This window comes from Leptosomus discolor, chromosome 17 (assembly GCF_034619465.1).
Source record: "Leptosomus discolor isolate bLepDis1 chromosome 17, bLepDis1.hap2, whole genome shotgun sequence".
NCBI lineage: Eukaryota > Metazoa > Chordata > Aves > Leptosomiformes > Leptosomidae > Leptosomus > Leptosomus discolor.
Genome location: NC_141407.1, coordinates 16,500,175 through 16,517,690, shown reverse-complemented (window position 1 = coordinate 16,517,690; position 17,516 = coordinate 16,500,175). Strand labels below are relative to the sequence as shown.

The following is a 17,516-nucleotide window of genomic DNA, read 5'->3' as shown; positions in this document are numbered from 1 at the left end:
GGGAAGCAAAGCAACAACCTCCGTTTAGAGATGGGAGGTCAAATCCGTCACAAGAACTGGCAGCGTCATCCGGACTGTACAGATTTCATGTGAATATATTTCTTGTGCTCTGGTCTTTGAGATTCTGTATTTTTAATGTACTGATTTGCCAATATTTTAACGCTGTCATGTTCTTGACATATGCTGTATAAAAGAATCCAATGTTATATTTCTATGTAGAGTGTTCCCCTTATGGTTGGGCTTAAAATATAGATGCAATTCCAATATCCCACACATAAGACCCAGACCCCTTGTAAACTGCTCAAGCTGGGAGGATTTTCATGCTGATTAGCATTTGATTGGGAATCTGGAGGGATACCAGAGCAAACTTTGCAATTAGCGCTTCCCCTGAATAACGCAGGGGGAGGAGGAAATCTGGGCACTTTAAGCACTTTGCAGTGGATGTTTATCCCCAGGCACTCACCAGGAAATCTCATACAACCCCCACGCGTGCTAAGAAGAACTCCCCGAGAACCACACTGCTGGCAAGCCGCATCCCTGCCCTTGAAAAAATGAGTTTGGTGGGGTGTTGTGTTTGTGGATGCAATAACAGCAGTGGTCAGCGAGCAACCTGGAGTCTTCTCAGCCCGTCAGCTCTCGTACGGTCCAGCAGGGTGCTGGGTACGGTCGTGCATGAAGCTGGGAACCGGCTGCTGGGCTTTTCTTGCAGTGCCGTTAGGGAGCAGGAGAGTGTTCGTTAGTGGCTGGCTAAGGAACAGCCACCCTCCCTTTGTAGTTCTTGGTCGGGTTTTTAAATAGATTTACGTCCTCTGAAAAATATACCAGAGTTTGGCATTTTTTTTAATAAGGATTTTGTTATAATGACCATGCTGCAACGATCTTACATAATCAAGTACTCAATAAATCTGTGTTTACTAAGCTTTTGGGTAATTCTGTGGCCCTCGCCGTGAATGTGTTTAGGCATTCTGTTCAATGCTCAGTGGAGTTTGTTGTAAGAAGAGCAACAAAAACCTGAAAGCAAAAGCTTTATTGTACTGTGCCTATGGAGTTAAAGGCTTGCGATCGGCTGGCTGGCTGAAGCGCAGGCTCTTGAATTCTCTTCTGAAATGGTTGTGTTGGTATGATTTTACAATTACCGCAGTGTAAATGACAATTTCCTAGGTGGCTACTTGTGTGCTTTAATAAAGGAAAATAAAAACGCCTGTACTGTGAATGGTGTGGAGTCTGAAGGACCTAGCTGTGTGGATCGGGGGGTTGTTTCAACAGCAGCGCTCGGGGAGCTTTGCACGTGGGCTTATTTTTCCAGCTAAACCCACTGCTGAGCGCATGCAATAACACCGAAGCATCCGATCCCTTTTGATTGAGGTCAGTGGGAACTTCAGTTATGCAGGCAACTTTATCTGCAGGCAACCTGGAAACAGAAGATGTGAAAATGTTGGAAAATCGATGGTTGGAGAGGAGCAGGAGCTGCCTGCAGCCTGCCAGCCTCCACTGCTGTCCTGGGACTCGCAACAGGCAGCTCTCCCACTGTTAGAGGTGAAGTCTGAAGCAGGACTAAAACAACCTCTTCCCACATACTCTCCCCACACCTTACAGGAGCTGCAGGGTTAGGCATGATCATGCAGAACAATGAATTACAGCACTGCTCTGAAAATAAAGCCAAAGCAATATTCCGTAGCTAGGAAAGATTGATTAGCCAGCAAGATGTGCAATAAGGAAAGCGCCTTCTCACTGCACAGAGATCAATATTCCTACCCAGGCAGGTAAATATCAGGAGAGGTTTTTTATTAGCAGTGGTGATTTTCTTCTTCTTTTTTTTTTTTTTTTAGAAAAAGAAGGGAAGGAAAATTGGTGACAAAAAAATTGAAATCTTTATTTCTTTTCTACTTCAGTTAATTATAAGTACCCAGGGGTAAGTTCTTACAGCAAAGCTATAAACCAAAGTGCTTTATTCAGTATTATGGGATTTATTAATGTACTACATGTTCTCCCTGCTGCTGCTGGCTGGAGACAACTGCTGGGAAGGCTGAGGAATGGATGAGCCAGGGGCTGAGTTCTCCCCTAGGCTCGCAGCACCGGCACATCTGGGCAGATCTCTGGCTTTGGAAGAATGCTTTGCTCTGCTGGTGTCACGTCTCCCTTCCTGTCCCCCTGTCCAGGCTGTTCAGCCAACAACGTTCCCCCCAACATGAATCACAGTTCCTAAAAGCAGAAATAAGGTGCACAATTTACACCTCCACTGAAGTCTGGCTGGTTTTACACCATGGGAAGAACTCACCCCAGGAGGTGCTGAGTTATCCTTTACTGAGCTATGGGTCAGACTGAGCTTAGGTGGTTTGGGTGAGTATTTGGCTGAAGTCACCCTCCTCCTGCCCACTGCCCCAGTTTCAGCAGGTGGAAGAAACCCTGGCTGCAGAAACACGAAGTTCTGCATTTGCCCCTCATGGTGCCCATTGCTCTGCAGCTGGGGACGTGCCCTGATGAAGACACTGCCTGATGCTGAGCAGTTGCCGTGTCTGTTTTTTCCAAGGTGTTTTCATGAGGAGCTAGACTGTAAATTCTCTTCTCTTCTCTCTTCCCTTCTCTTCTCTCTCTTCTCTTCTCTTCTCTTCTCTTCTCTTCTCTTCTCTCTCTTCTCTTCTCTTCTCTTCTCTTCTCTTCTCTTCTCTTCTCTTCTCTTCTCTCTTCTCTTCTCTTCTCTTCTCTTCTCTTCTCTTCTCTTCTCTTCTCTTCTCTTCTCTTCTCTTCTCTTCTCTTCTCTTCTCTTCTCTTCTCTTCTCTTCTCTTCTCTTCTCTTCTCTTCTCTTCTCTTCTCTTCTCTTCTCTTCTCTTCTCTTCTCTTCTCTTCTCTTCTCTTCTCTTCTCTTCTCTTCTCTTCTCTTCTCTTCTCTTCTCTTCTCTTCTCTTCTCTTCTCTTCTCTTCTCTCTCTTCTCTCTCTCCTCTCCTCTCCTCTCCTCTCCTCTCCTCTCCTCTCCTCTCCTCTCCTCTCCTCTCCTCTCCCTCTCCTCTCCTCTCCTCTCCTCTCTCCTCTCTCCTCTCTCCTCTCTCCTCTCTCCTCTCTCCTCTCTCCTCTCTCCTCTCTCCTCTCTCCTCTCTCCTCTCTCCTCTCTCCTCTCTCCTCTCTCCTCTCTCCTCTCTCCTCTCTCCTCTCTCCTCTCTCCTCTCTCTCTTCTCTCCCTAGAGGAAGATTTGTTAACTCCTTAAAGAAACTCCTTAAAGAGCTGTATCTGGGCTCTGGGCTCTCGCTGGGTACTTTGAGATATCATTGCTGGGTAGGACAATGGGGGCCTGGGGAGGGATGCCTCTCCCCCTGCAATGCTTTATGGGGAAGGTGGGTGCTCTCCACAGTTCTAGCCTCTTTGTTTAAATGAAAAAGATCTCCAGAAGCAGCTGGTGCGGCCTTTGCTATCTGCTCAGAAGGACTCTTAGACTGTCAGCAAAGTGAGCTCTGCCAGAACAACTCCAGTTTGCTTTCCCATTTATTTCCCTGTGCTTTCCTTCAGCTATTTTTTGTAGATACCTATGCATATGCAATTTTCTCCTTCCTTCAGCAGGGAGCACCTCCTTCGGACAGATCCTGAGCTGTAGGCCTGATTGTGCATTCATGGCTTCACACCGTGTTTCCATGTGAATCTCTGCGGCGGCAGAGCTGCATCGCTGTGACTTTGCAGAATCAGCTGGTAATTCACAGCCCTGATCTTCACCTCCCCAGCCCTGCCCAGGGCTTTCTGAAGGACCGGCTCTTACTCCCTGGCCTTCTTCATTGCTGAGGAGAACCACGAAGCTGAGATGGGAGGGACAGAGGGTTGCAGGAGGGAAAACTGTCTCAGCTTCATGGTGAAAAAGACTTGTGAGGTGGTGAAGCTGGAAGAAGGGAGAGGAAATGGAAAGTGGAGCTGAGGCTTCAGCATCAGCCAGTAACCCAACAGTCGTGGTGCTGCATAAGGAACAGAGATGGACTAGAAGAAAGTAGAGCACATGCTCTGTGATGCCAATGGGTTTTTTTTGGGGGGATGGGGGTGTGATATTACAGGATCTGCAGCCCCTCCTTGCCAAGGCTGAGCTGATGTCGAGTGGCCCACAGTGGCCACCTGCATCTTCCCTCTTGCCCATTTAGAGTGGGGCTACATGTCACCTTTGCTCAAAACGCATGATAACAGATGTGTCAAGGTCATAACTCATTTTGAAAGAAGGAATTTTAGGGTTTTTCCAACTAAAAGGACTGCTATTGGAGTGGGTGCACTTGAGGTCAAAGAGCCCCAGAGCGCACAAACTCCCTTTGTTCCTCTTTCAGTACCTTGAAGCCTGGATAAATTGCATGACAGAGTGAAATAATCAATAAATAGAGCAACATGGTTATGTATCTTGGCAACGACAATGCTAATCAACCATGTAAACTGACTTTGCTCGCTCTCTCTCCCTTAATGCAGTGAAATCCCAGCTGTCTGCAGTAAAGGAGCGGTGCTGGCTCTCCGCAGTGCTGGGGGACACAGCCCTTTCCCCCACCTGCTGCCTCTGCTGCTACACACAAGGTTTCTGCTTCACCAACCCAAACACTCACTAAATGTTCCCTGGGGTAGAAAGTGCACAATAATATCCAACACCAGCTGGGATCACCTTCACCCCCTGGAGAATATCTCTCATGGTTGGATTCTTGGGAATTTGGTCCTCCCGTGGTTAAACTGCTGGAAGGGCCCTTGGGAGCAAACCCGACCGCTCCACGCTGGTACATGGCATCACTTGGGATCTTCCTGAGTATTCAGCAGGTTGGATCATTTGTGGGTCTGTACAGTGTGGTGTTATACACGTCCTTGCCTCTTGCTCCTGCTTTGCTCTCAAATTCTTGTGCCTTTTGCAGCAGATAGGAGCCAGGCGGGAAATCTTACCTGCAGAGCCCATGCAGGCAGCTGTCACCGGGAGGGCTCGTAACCTATGAAACCAGCCCATTCTTGCAGCAAGAGGTATTTTTCCTCCAGTATATGTTATTGCTGCCAGGGGATGTAGCTCCTGTGCAGATGGAGTCCTCCTGCCTGCCCGTGGTGGTCAGGGAAAGCATCCTCTGCTTCCCTCCCCTCCGGGCCTGCAGCCAGGCAGGATGGGCTAGAGCCAAGAGCTGAGCAGCACCAGCCCTGCCCAACACCAGATTTTCAGTGTAGTGAAGGATGAATCTGCAAGAAACCGAGCAGGAAACTTGATTTTTTCCAAGGAAACCACTGACAGAATTAACATCTTCCCACAGTCTGGTTTTTGGTTGCATCAGATCACCTTTCTCTTGGCCACAGAGAGGAGACCAGGCAAGGTTTGAACTGGCTCTGTCTCTTCTGTAAACATTGATTTCTCTGTGTGTTTTCAGTCTGCCATGTGCAGTGAGTGCTCTGAAAAGCTCGTGCCATGCTGATTCATTCAGTGACAGGGAATAAAAACTCAAGCTATGTAGTCAATACAAAATCAAGATTAATGGCTTTTCAGCTTGATTTCCTCTGTGTGAAATGGATCCCGTGTTGTGATTTGGATATTTAATGTTTGTTCAATGTTAGGCGCTAAGAGCAACTTCTCCGTCCTTTGTTCACATATTTTGGACTTTCCCTCGTCTCAGCTTTTCGCTGCTCTTGCTTTGCTTAACCACAGAGAAAATTCCTGGAGATAATGACTTGCCTCCAGGGATTAAGCATGAAAGAGCAGAAAATGAGCCCAACCTCTGGTGCTGGTGTTCACCCTCGCTCCCTGCATTCCTCCAGCGGCTGGGAGGTGGGTACGGAAAGCTGACCAGGGCTGCTCTCCCCGCAGTTTGCTTTGGCATCTGCACTGGGGTTTGGCTTGAATGTCCTTGGCTGGAAAACTGCCTCTTGTCTTCTATTGAGTGTGCATTAGTGATGCCACTGAGCCCTTCTGCCCTGGGGCTCTCTGCCAGGACGGTGTACGATGAACTGCCGGGCTCTGACCTGCCCCAACCACCACCAAACGGTGGCTATCATCAGCCTCATCTCCCTGGCTCCTGGTCAGCTTGGAGGGAAGGAGCTCAGCCAAGAGTCCCCCATGGAATGGAGGAGCCCGCTGTCTCCATCGCACGGCTAAGAGAAATGTAATTACATCCCGTAGCATTTCCATCAATACAAGACAGCAGCAGGCTGAGTCTCAGGGGAGGTTTTTCATTGCGTTGAAGTCTGACTTTATTAATTACCAGCCTCTGATCCCATTTGAGGGTTAAGTTTATGAAACTGAATCCTTATTTCTCTGCTTTCCTTATTCAGCTGCCTTATCGAGTTTCGTACAGTGGATGGTTTGGACCTTAGAAACTCCATGAGCTGTGCAGGGGAAGCGGCGGAGCAAGGGGAGATGATGGAGACGTACAGAAGTCCTGGCGGAAGACAGAGGAAGAAATTATATCTGAGGAAAACTGAAAATGGGGACAGTCGCCCGCTGTCAAAGATAATCATCCCAAAGTATAGTTTATTTTCCCGTCACCAGGAATTCCCCCTTCCGACGTGGAATGCTGGTGGCAGCACCCAGAGCTCCCACCCAGCAAGGGGACATTGGGGTGGCGTGCTTTAGCAGAGACACCATCAGCCTTTGGTGCAGCCTGGGCTGCTCACCTCCTCCTGGGGAAAGCTTTCCAGCCTCTCTCTGTTTATCCAGTGAGCACCAGACTTGGCTGTAGGCACTTATGGGAGTGCCTGTTTTTTATCTAGACATCAAATATTATTTTTTTTTAAACAGGGAAAATAGCCACTAAACAGCCCTTGAAGCTTCGAGCTAGTGTCTAATTCCATTCAAAGAGCTTTGTTAGATAATTGTAATACTTTTCTCAGAGAAAATAGAGCAATTGAGGCTCGTAATTAAAAGCTATTCAGACAGCTTTGATCTTTCCCTCTGCGTTTTCACTTACCAAACACAAATGCCAACGAGGAAGTCTTGGCAATATTTACTGTCACTATTCTTGGTGTTTGCCTTTAAATTAACTCCTCCCCTTCCAGCAAAAGGGAGGTGGGGAAGAAAAATTTGGCGTTGTGGCATGTAGCCTTTCAAGAAGGGTTTCTTTGGAAAGATTTTGGTTTTTTTTGGAGAGTGCCTGGTGTCCTGTCACTCCATCATGACAGTAAGCGTGGAGCTCCGCTGGAGGCCTCAGAGCTGCTCTAGATCAAGGGTTTATCACCCCAAAACCAGCTCCAGACACAGCCTCGGCTGCAGTGGTGGTGTAGATGGAGTAAGATCCGACACAGTCTGCCCCAGGCATGGGACAGGGAGCTGCCAGTGCTGTGTCCCCATGGCCCACAGAGGGTCCCTCAGATGACCTGACTTACCCTGAAAGGGACCCCAGCCTGGGGAGTCCCCTTCTCTTCAGCAGAAGGTGGGGATGTCAAACCTTGAGGTGCTGAGACCCCTTGAAAGCACCAAACCAAGCTTGTTTCTCCCAGAACCAGCAGTAAAGCCAGAGGCTCACCATCTCCTCAGGTTTGCGGCGGGAGCATCGGTGGCACGTTAGCACCAATCGTCCCTAACTGAGATGACACCCAGGGGCTCCCAGCATCCCGCAGGTGACAAGGCAAGTGCTGCGGATAAGCCAGAGTGCACAGAAGAGGGACAAATTGTCTCTCTTGGATTGCTTTTAACAATCTTCTAGAGACCCTTCTGCTTCATACCTTCTATATTCCAAGTTTTTGCTCATCCATTTTTAATCCCTCTTTTCACTTTTTCCCTGCCTGAAGCTGCTCCTGAGAGCTGGGCCTTCATCCCTCAGTGGGGTGTTCTCTCTTTTCTCACTCGAAATCGTGACCAGCAGTAGGAGACAGTGCGAGACGGTGTAAGTACCGGGGGATTACGCCCTCGCAGGGGAACAGGCTGCAGCACAGCTTGGATGAGGACAATTGATTGAAACAGCCGTTATTACTGGCTGCAGCATGAAGATTTAAAAAGCAATAGCAATTTCCGATCCCCACCTCTTATCTCAGATGCCTGCATTTAAAGCCTGCGTTGGGAATACGAGCCCTGTAGGAGCCCTAATTCCTGTTTCTGGGGTGGAAAATGGCTTCTTCTTCCTCTCCCAGGGATGATGGAGCAGAGTCCTCCAGGGCTGTCTGTCCTTGTGGGTGCAGCCGTAGTGGGGTAGGCAATGTCCTTCCCAGAGTGAAGGCAGGCAGGGACCTACTGCCTCCCTCCATGCTGCTGCAGTGGGCAAGAGCAAGCGAGAAGCCTTCAGCTCCTGCTGTAACCAGGGAGCTCTGAGGTTACCTGGCACCTTTGCACTCATTAGGACATCCCAGACTGTCCTGGAAGGAAATTTCCTCGGCTTCAGGGCTGACCTGGCTTCCCCGCTCGATGCACGACCAGCTGGGAAGGGGGTTAGGATAGGAGGGAGCCACGCGGGTCCCTAATTCAGCCTCCTGTGACCCTGCAGACCCTGTAAGGGATGCTTGGTTTAGAAGGGGATTTATTCGGTGAATGGTTATAAGGGGATTTATTTCTCCATTTCCAGTCTTCAAGATGGGCTGCTGTGATCCGCAGCAAGCCAGCCCCAGCAGGCTGATGAAATTCAAACGAATGAGCTGGCGTGCAGGTTTTCCCTGGGGTGAACTTGTGCCACGAGTGGCCGAGAGTCCCCTCGAAGGTGGTTTCTGCTCTCCCAGAAACAGCCGTAGCAGCCTGGCCTGGGTCTGCCTGGGCACGGACAGCCCGCGTTGGCAGAAGCACGGTACCAGCCTTGCGTGGGAGGCTGAGCAGAGCTGTGGGAGCTCCAGCAATGCCGAGCTGAAGGCAGAGAGTGCCGCTTAGTGCTGCCAGGCTGAAACACAGGGCCCCGCTGGATGCTCCACTGGCCGGCACACCGGCCAGCTCGGTGCACCGATGGGAGCCAGAACCCCTCCTAAGCACAGGAGGAGACCTTGGCCAGAGTAAGCCCCTTCTCCCCTTGCACCCCCTGAGAGCAAAGAGGGATGGACACGCCTGTCTTGAGCATTTTGCATAGAGAAAAACAGAGATGCAGGCGGGATGCTCTCATAAGAGGAGATGCTGAGAGATGGGGCTGCTCATTTCAGGGAGGGAGAGCTCGGTGGGGTCTGAGCAATGTCTGTAAATGCCTGATGGAGTGTGGAGAGAAGAGGGAAACAGGCTCTTCTCGGTGGTGCCCAGTGGCAGAACAGGAGGCACAAATCAGAACAGGGGAAATTCCAAAATGTAGGGAAAAACTTTTACTGTGAGAGCGGCGAAATGCTGGCACAGGTCACAAAGAAATTGTGGCATCTCCGTCCTTGGAGACATTCAAACCCAAGCAGACATGGTCCTGGGCAACCTGTTGTAGGTGACCCTGCTTGATCGGGGGGGTTGGGCTGGGCGATCACCAAAGGTGCCTCCAACCTCAGCCACTCTGTGATTCTGTGACATTTGATTCAAAGGAAAAAAAGCTCCAGCAATGACACTGTCAGGTCTGAAAGTGGGTGACTTACCCTCAAAAGGCCCTTTCCACCTCATGAAATGTATTAGGTTTTCCACCTAATGAAATGTATTGCCTTTCCTACAGACCTAACGCCAGTGGGTAGTGATGTTGCAGCTAGCTGGACAATTTGTGCGTGAGGTGACATCGTCTGAGTCAGTTTTCTGCACTCAGGGAGGGTTTTTTTTCCATCTGGGGAGCCCATTGCCAGCAGGTGGCAACCGTGCTAAAGGAGTGGGTGCCCGTGATGCCTGCCTGTGCTCTGCTCCCTGGCCTTGCCTGGGCTGCTCCAGGGGGTCACACAACTCATCTGCACTCCCTCCCTCCCCATGAAGGTCGGTCAGGACCACAGCCCCCAGCTTTCCTTCCAGAACGGACCCCAGACCTCCATGTGCCAGGTTTTCCCCCTCTTCTCCGAATTCTTTGAGTCATTTGATACCTCTTGAGAGCCAGCGGCACTTTCTAAGTGGAGCTGATCTCCAGGTGCCTCCCTGTTCCTCCTCTTGTCACTGGGACTTGCTGAGCATCACCCCACACACCTGCACATGCCAACACACACACACACACACACACACACACACACACACACACACACACACTGTCAGGACCGGGTTTTGAAAAATCCATGTGTTTGCTGAGAGTTGCAAGGCTCAGCTCAGGAGAAATGGAGACAAACCATGCAACTTGGCTCAGGGAACCTTGTGGGCACTAAGTCTGGGGGTTTAAGATTCTGGGATTAAGGACCCACCGCTGTGGTCTGTTCCTTGTGAGGCTGGCTGAGACTGGGGATTCAGCTCTCGACCTTTACAGCAAGTTAATGTTGTGGTTGGTACAAAAAATAAAAATCCTGGAGAAGTTTCACCTGGAAGAATGCGTTCTCCTTAATTTTCTTCCAAAGTTAACACCTTTAACATGGAGAAGGCAACACAAGTGATCTTGTATTCACAGATCTCTTTCAGTTTTCTAAAAGGGAAAAATGAAATTGCCATCACAACGTACTGAAGGTTGTTAATTTTGGTGTCGGGGCTCTGCAGGCGCTGATGGGACTGAAATACCCTCAGTGGCCTCACCTGGGGTCTCCACCCACACCCTCTCCCAGTGCTCCAGGAGCCCATTTAAGCTGAGCCCTGCAGTTTCCAGCCCTGCTCTCTTGGAGGGATATCTGTTTCCAGCTCTGCCTCCTGGATGGCCCTTGAACTCCTGTTGCAGCCTTGTCTCCAGCCCCATTTTCTGGCTAGATCTTGGATGACTGCAGTAAGTAGCTTGTCTCCTGGATGGGCTTTGGCATGTGTGATATAGCTGGTCTCTAGTCCTGTCTCTAGCCCCATCTTATTTTGTTTTACATGTCCTGTGCTTTCCTGGTGGAGTTTGGACAGGTTGAAGTCCAGCTTGGTGCCTGGGGATCTGGGGAAAGCGGGAAAGAAAAATTTTAGCTGAGAGAGCCTTTCTTAAACCAGTGATATACGTACCCTCCAGGGCTAAAGGGTGTGAGAAGGAGCTTTTCCTAGACCTTGTGCTTGCTGCAGCCCTCCAAGACAGCTTACTGCTGCACTCAGCTGGGTGTCACCCTCTAGGACAAGGGCTGGGGGGGGTGGCAGTTTGGTTTTTGCAGAGGCGATGAGAGGAGTTGGACAAAAAAAGTCCACTCCCATTTAATGAGGTGCTTTGGTGGCTGATATAGAGCCAAAATAACCGAGCTGTGGCACATCCACTCTCCTGGCTGTGGTAGGTCGCTGTTAAGGACTGAACATGGCAACAAGCCCCGCTCACCTCTGCAGGTGGGGGGTGGAGGTGAGACTTCTCTGTGACTGTGAAAGCTGGAAGATGGGGTGTGCTCATCTCCCTGTCCCTCAATGAGGGAGAGGTTCCCTTGCTGGGAGGAGGAGGATGGAGTTTCCACATGGTTTTGGTAGTTCTTGAAGCTTTCAATAGGGTGGTTTTGACCTCCAGGCTCTTCCTCTCAAGTCCTGGTTCTGTTGAAGTACTTTTGCTGTTTACCTGTTAAAGAAGGAACTTTATCGGCAGTGCTTGCTGGAGTTTTTCTTGTGGCTTACCAACACCTGAATTTTGTTAGAGATCTACAATATTTTCTTTTACAGTAGGTAAAATGCTGTATGTATAGCAAAGACATGGGACAAGTAGCATAAGCTTTCTCTGGTGAAAGAAGGACCAGTATTTTTTTTTTCCCCATGAGGTTTATTTCATTTATCATGTTTAAATAAATATGTATTTGGCACTTAACAGGGACAAATAGTTAAAAATAATTCCTAACACAAATTCCCACAGTTGCCACAGTATTTGTATGGTGTGCTGCTTAACACGATTTTTGAGACCTGAATCTCGCTCTCGGTTTGTGTTAACAGTTCAGGAAAGAGGGAATTTTGGGTGGGAGTGGAAAACAGACATCCCTCAAAATCAAAACCAAAGCCATAACACAGATATGGACATACATGGAGATGAAAATGGTTCATTTTCTCCCCTAAATGCTCACCTTGCATCCTCTGTTTTATTGATATTTAATTGAAAGTGCTCGTTAGCTCTGCTCCATGAAACAATCCTCCGAGTAACATAGCTGTTATGAACTGAGCATGACACTTGTCTGAAAACTGGTCTCTGGCTTGACTGTGCTGTACAGCAGATGGCAATAAAGGACCACTATGTAGTAGAAGTACACTCTGAAGAGGAAGTTTTCTGTCCTTAATGCTTCAGAATGTGTGATTAAAAGTGAGTATAGAAATGCAACTTTGAGAAGCTGAGAGGTGCAGGGAGGGGGGAAAATGCAAGAATCGCAAGTAAGCGGGACAAACCATGAGAATGAGACACACACAGTACATGTAAGTGAAAGAAAGAACATTGCACGTTCATTAACCACCCTCTCTGTCTGCAAAATTGCCCCTGCAAAGCCACGGGAGGAAGGGATCTGCAAGCCCCAACCCACTGTTCAAGAAGTTCTGCATTCCAGCATCTTACGGAAACTCTTCCGAAAACTGTCATCCAGGAAAGCATACAAGAAAGGATTCAAGCATGAATTGGCGTAGCTTAGGCTGGTGATGAAGTAGGAGATACCAATGACCATGGAGGTCTGGGGCAAGTCAGTGGTCAAAGCCACAATGGTGGCCAAGTGGAAGGGGGTCCAACAGAAGAGACACACAGCCAGGACAATGAAGACCATAATAGTGACTTTCTTCTTGGCTTTGTCCAGGGCTTTAGCGTTGCAGTTCAAGTGCATGTTCCTCAGCTTGTAGAGCATCATGGTGTAGAGGATGCAGATGGTGGATACTGGAATGGCAAAGCCAAGGATGAGGGTATAGATCCTGCTGGCTTTGAACCAAAACCTTTCAGGCTTGGGAAAATTAAGACCACAACTCTTGATCTCCAGGTCGTCTATGTAGACGTTGGCAAAGATGACAAAAGGGAGAACTATGATGGTGACCAGGATCCAGATGCACAAACTTATGATCCTGGCTGCTCGGTATGTACGATGTGGCATCCTCTTGGACCTGACTGTAGCCAGTACCACCAGATACCTGTCTATGCTCATCACTGTTAGGAAATAAATGCTGGAGAAGATATTGTAGTGGTCTATGGCCAAGATGACCTTGCAGAGGACTTCTCCAAAAGGCCAGTAGTGGAGAAGGTGTTCAGCAATATTAATGGGCAAGACAAGCGTGAACAAGTCATCAGCTATAGCAAGGTTCAGGATGAACATGTTTGTCACGGTCTTCATCTTGGGGGCCTTGAGGATCACGTAGATGACAGCAGTGTTGCCTGCGAGCCCAACAGCACAGATCACAGAGTAAATCACAGGGAGGACAACATAGAAATCGGCTGCCTCCTCTTGGAAGGTTGAGTTGAACCTCATGCTGTTGTCCAGGAAGCAGCTGTTGCTTGCACTGCTGCAGGTGCTGTTCAGATCATCCCAAAGAGAGCTGTTTCCCATGCCTGCTGATCACAGAGTACCCTCAGATGTCACTGAAAGCCTTGCTAGCCCAGAAGGGAGAGCTTTATTTTCCTGTGAGAAGCAGCTGCTATCTCATTTAGAAGTTGGTTATTTCCAAAGAGTGGGTTGTGAGGCAGCACGGACCATCTAACTTACCTCTCCTGTCCCCCACCATTGCAGAAGTTAGATTTTGAAGTGATTGGGGGGCAAAAAAAAAAAAGACTGAAATACACATAAGGCTCCATGAGCAAAGCAAGAAGCAAGCAAAAGAATTATAACTCTCTATGTAAGTTGAGGAACTCTCTCTCGGAGCATCCCGGTGAGCTTTGGCTTTTCTCTGCTGGGGAAGTCAAGTGGCTCCAGTTCAGCTGTCTGCAGCAAGAATCCTTCTGGGGGCTGGCAGGAGCAGGGAGGGCAGAGCAAGCTTTGTGCCTGGCTGGCTAGTCGCAGCCCTCGGAGGACTTGAGGGATGGCTGCTGTTTCACTTGCACAGCGCTTGCTTTTCCATGCTGGAGCAGAAGCGTTGCAGTGTTTAATTAGTGCTTTTCTCTGTGTCCGAGGTCAGACGCTTCATTGACTGAGATTTCACAAACAATGAAGAAGTTTGACACAGCTACTCCCCACTCCCAGAGTCCCCTAGCAAAAGAAGGAGGGAGGAAAAAAAGTTCAAGGAGTATTTCCAAAACTAATGGTTAAATGGGCTTAACCCACAATTAAAGTAACTCTTTAAGCAAGGGTAGGTTAAGATCCTATTCGATGTGAAGAACATATTAATTACAACTATGGCAGCACACACAACTTGGCACAGATAAGCAGACAAACCTGTAAATCTCAGAAGTTCAGGATTATTCAGGAAAGCAAATCCACTTTAGAGTCAAAGCAAGAATTACCCCGTCTGTTTGCATCCGTAGCAGTCGCTGCATCCATCGCTCTCGCCTGACCTGTACCTACAAGAATTCCTCTGCAGGGAAGTGAACAAACAACAGACCCCCTGTAAAGAGCAAAGATTTGGCAACTGGTCCCCAGGCTCTGCGAAGTGCCTCGCTTCGTGTGCGCTTGGCTGTCGCCCACCGATACAGCGAGCGGGACCACCAGCATCGCAACGGAGGGTCCGAGTGCCCCTTACCTGGGGAGCAGCTCCGGCTGCCTCCTCCGGCACCTGCTGCTCCTCGGCACTGTTGAGCGTCTTCTCTCGGCTCGGAGTTGGAGGAGGGTCTGTGGATGCTGACGTTACCCGGCTCTGCAATCCTGTCAACATGGTGGCTCTGCGTGTGCAGGGCATCTCTGAGCGGATAGCACATGTTCACACCGGGGAAGATGGGGGGAAAAAAACGGTTTTCTCTCAGCAGGGCTATTTAAATAGTAAATAAGGTAGATGCTGGCGAGCAGCTGATGCTCCAGGGCTGCTCTCTTCAGGAATGAAGGAGATGTTGAGGGGCACAGGCAGGACCCAGGGCTGGCAAGCTGTGGCTGGATGAATGAGGGATGTGTGAAACTGGGAAGAGGCGGGGGCGAGGGGGTTTAAACTGCTTTAATAGGGAGCACTGGCTGGTTTTAACAAAGGAAGATGCACAAGGCAGGGGGGGAGGATACACGACATTACAGTGCTCAAAATGAGCAGAGGTACCTTGCCAGATCTGTGCTGGTTTCAGCTGCTCTGGGGGAGCTGAGCTGGTTTTCCCCAGCTGGGTCTCTGCTCCAGCTTTGGAAAGGCAGCTAAATCCTGCAAGGAGCAGGAGTTCTGTGGTGCCTGGCAGGAATGCACCCCGGGTTGTACAGCAAAGCCAGCGGCAATGGAAGATCACTTTGCTTTCATGTCCCTACAAAAAGAGGAAAAAAGGAAACCGAGGGTCTTTTGTTTCTCCTTTAGTCTTTTAAATGTATCCCCCACCGGCTGCAGGTTGCCTGACCTTTGTTTCAATACGAGGTGGGAAAATGCAGGTATCCTGGCAGTGCCACTTAACCAAGGGGGTCAGCTCATTTATCTGAGCCATGTAGCTAAGAAGGGTGTTTGGCTTTGCTCCTCTTCTGTAGATGTTTACCCTTTTCTGGCAAGATTACTGTGCAGTGGTACCTGGGTGGGAGTAAAACACTTCATTGCACTCAGGGAGGTAACTCCTGAAGGCCATGGGTGTAGCTGACTTTTCAGCAGATAGTAATTTTTTTATGCCCAGTGTGCAACTCTTACAGAGACTTCTTGTGTTTCAACCAAAATCTGACCAGCCATTAGACCTAAGCAAAATTAAATAGGTAGTAAAGATTGTCCCAGAGAACCGTAGGAATGATATGGATGATATATCTTCAGATGAAAGAACTGCAGAGCCCTCCTCTTGCCTGCTTTGGGAAAGCTGGCACAGTTTGTAAGTACTTGCAAGGGAAGGGGGGTTTTGATAGGTCTGCAGGGGGAAGGCAGTTTTCCAGGAATTGCTGTTTTTGTCAGAGAGAAGGAAATATGGGAAGATAGAGAATTCCAGGAGAATGTAATGTTAAATTTACTGATCTGTAACTATTCCCGAGGGCAAAAGGGTGCAAAAGTATTTTTGCATTGAAAATCCTTCCATCATGGCTTTGTTTTTCAGCATAAAGCATATCTCTCGGGTCCCTGGGAGAGCTGGGAAGCTGTCCTTTTGCTCCCCAAACTATGTTATCATGGAATGGGCTGCCATGCTGCCTCAGCCAGTGGCTGTGTGCCCAGGTGCTGTGTGTTTCGGGATGTACCTCTGAGGGGATGGGAGTCTGGAGGTGGGGAGGGCTGCAGGGGTGGCCGTGCTCCTGCGGATCACCCGTGGGCTCTGCCTGCCCAGCAGTGCCGGGGCCACGTCCCTCCCCAGCTGCCGGTGCCGCCTTACTACTTGTCGTCCGTAGTGAGCAGAGTCTCCTGTGTGCCTTGGTTAGGATGTGTTTGATTAAAACAGCCTTGTCAGAGAGGAGATGGAGACTAAGAATTTAATCTCACTGTCTGGTGTGAGTAGAGGGGCTTTTCTCTCTTTATCCCTCAGACAAATTCCCAGCGCCTGTGTTCTGAGCTGTGCTCCTTGCCTAGGTCCTCTAATAGATTTGCAGTAAAACTCGCTTGCTTTGGTGAGAACAATTGCTAATGGATCTAAATTCATGCATGAAATTACTTTATGGCAGGAGCATGTCCGTCATGGAAGAGAACATGGATCTGGGTCTGACCAGAGCTGGTGGCTGGAGCACGGAGGGGGCAGGTTGTGTGTGCTGGCATGATGTGAAACAGGGAGGGCCTGGAGGGAAGGCTGAGAGGATGTGTTATTTATTCATCTTGTTTTCTCTGGCTGGGTGTCCCTTCCACTTGAGTATAAACTTTACAGTGGCACAAAGCCCTGAAAATGAAGCACTAGTTCAAGTTGCTGTTATGAAGGACACGAGCTATATTTTCCTTCTGAGCCACTTGGACCTATTCTTGTTCAGGCAGCCCTATCACCAGCATGGTGCAAGAGGGACAAAGTTTCCAGCCCTGGCAAAACCATGCTATGGAGACAGATTTTGCCTCTGGAAACCCACGTTCACACGGTGCAGCTCGAGCCACTTGTGCAAACAGAAAGAAGAGGCAGTAAATTAGGGAGGGGGAAATCCCTTGCAATGTGAAATCAACGGTGCTTTATAGCCTTCATAGTGTGCTGCTGACTCCAGACAAAGGCCATCCATCATTTTTGGAGTCATGGAGAACTGCGCTGCCACCGGTGCTGGGGGGGGGGGTCACATCAGGAGTGCCCAGCACCGGCAGGGCTGAGCCACAGCAGCACCTTGCACCTCACTGGGGGCAGGCAGGGCAGAAGCTTGCTTTGCCTGGATTGCTTTTGGAGAGCACTGCAGAATGGCTGCTCAGATGATGGGATACTTTCTGCTCTGACAGTGTGGGTGAGGCTGTCTGAGCCCTCCGGGATGCTTCAGCCCTCCAGTGAGGGCACGTTGGCTAAAGGATTGTCCTCTAAGGCAGAAAGCTGCCCCCTCTGACCGGGTTTCAGTCCTTTCAATGAAGACCTCTCCAAGTCACTAGGCGTGAAGCCTACCTCACCTCCCGTGTTAATCTGTGAGGGCAATTCCAGAGGATGAGTTAGTCTGGGTCAGTCCCTGAGATGGATCTCGTTTTTCAAGGTCACAGTGATCTCGTCTGGATTTAACTT

At 49.3% G+C, this 17,516-nt stretch overlaps 1 protein-coding gene across 1 annotated transcript; it reads right to left on the bottom strand.

The window, feature by feature from the left end:
- Nucleotides 1-12,369: 12,369 nt before the first annotated feature.
- On the bottom strand, nucleotides 12,370-13,368 carry NPBWR2 (neuropeptides B and W receptor 2). The gene has a single exon (XM_009948424.1). The coding sequence runs from the start codon at nucleotides 13,366-13,368 to the stop codon at nucleotides 12,370-12,372; it is 999 nt and encodes a 332-aa protein (XP_009946726.1).
- Nucleotides 13,369-17,516: the final 4,148 nt, after the last annotated feature.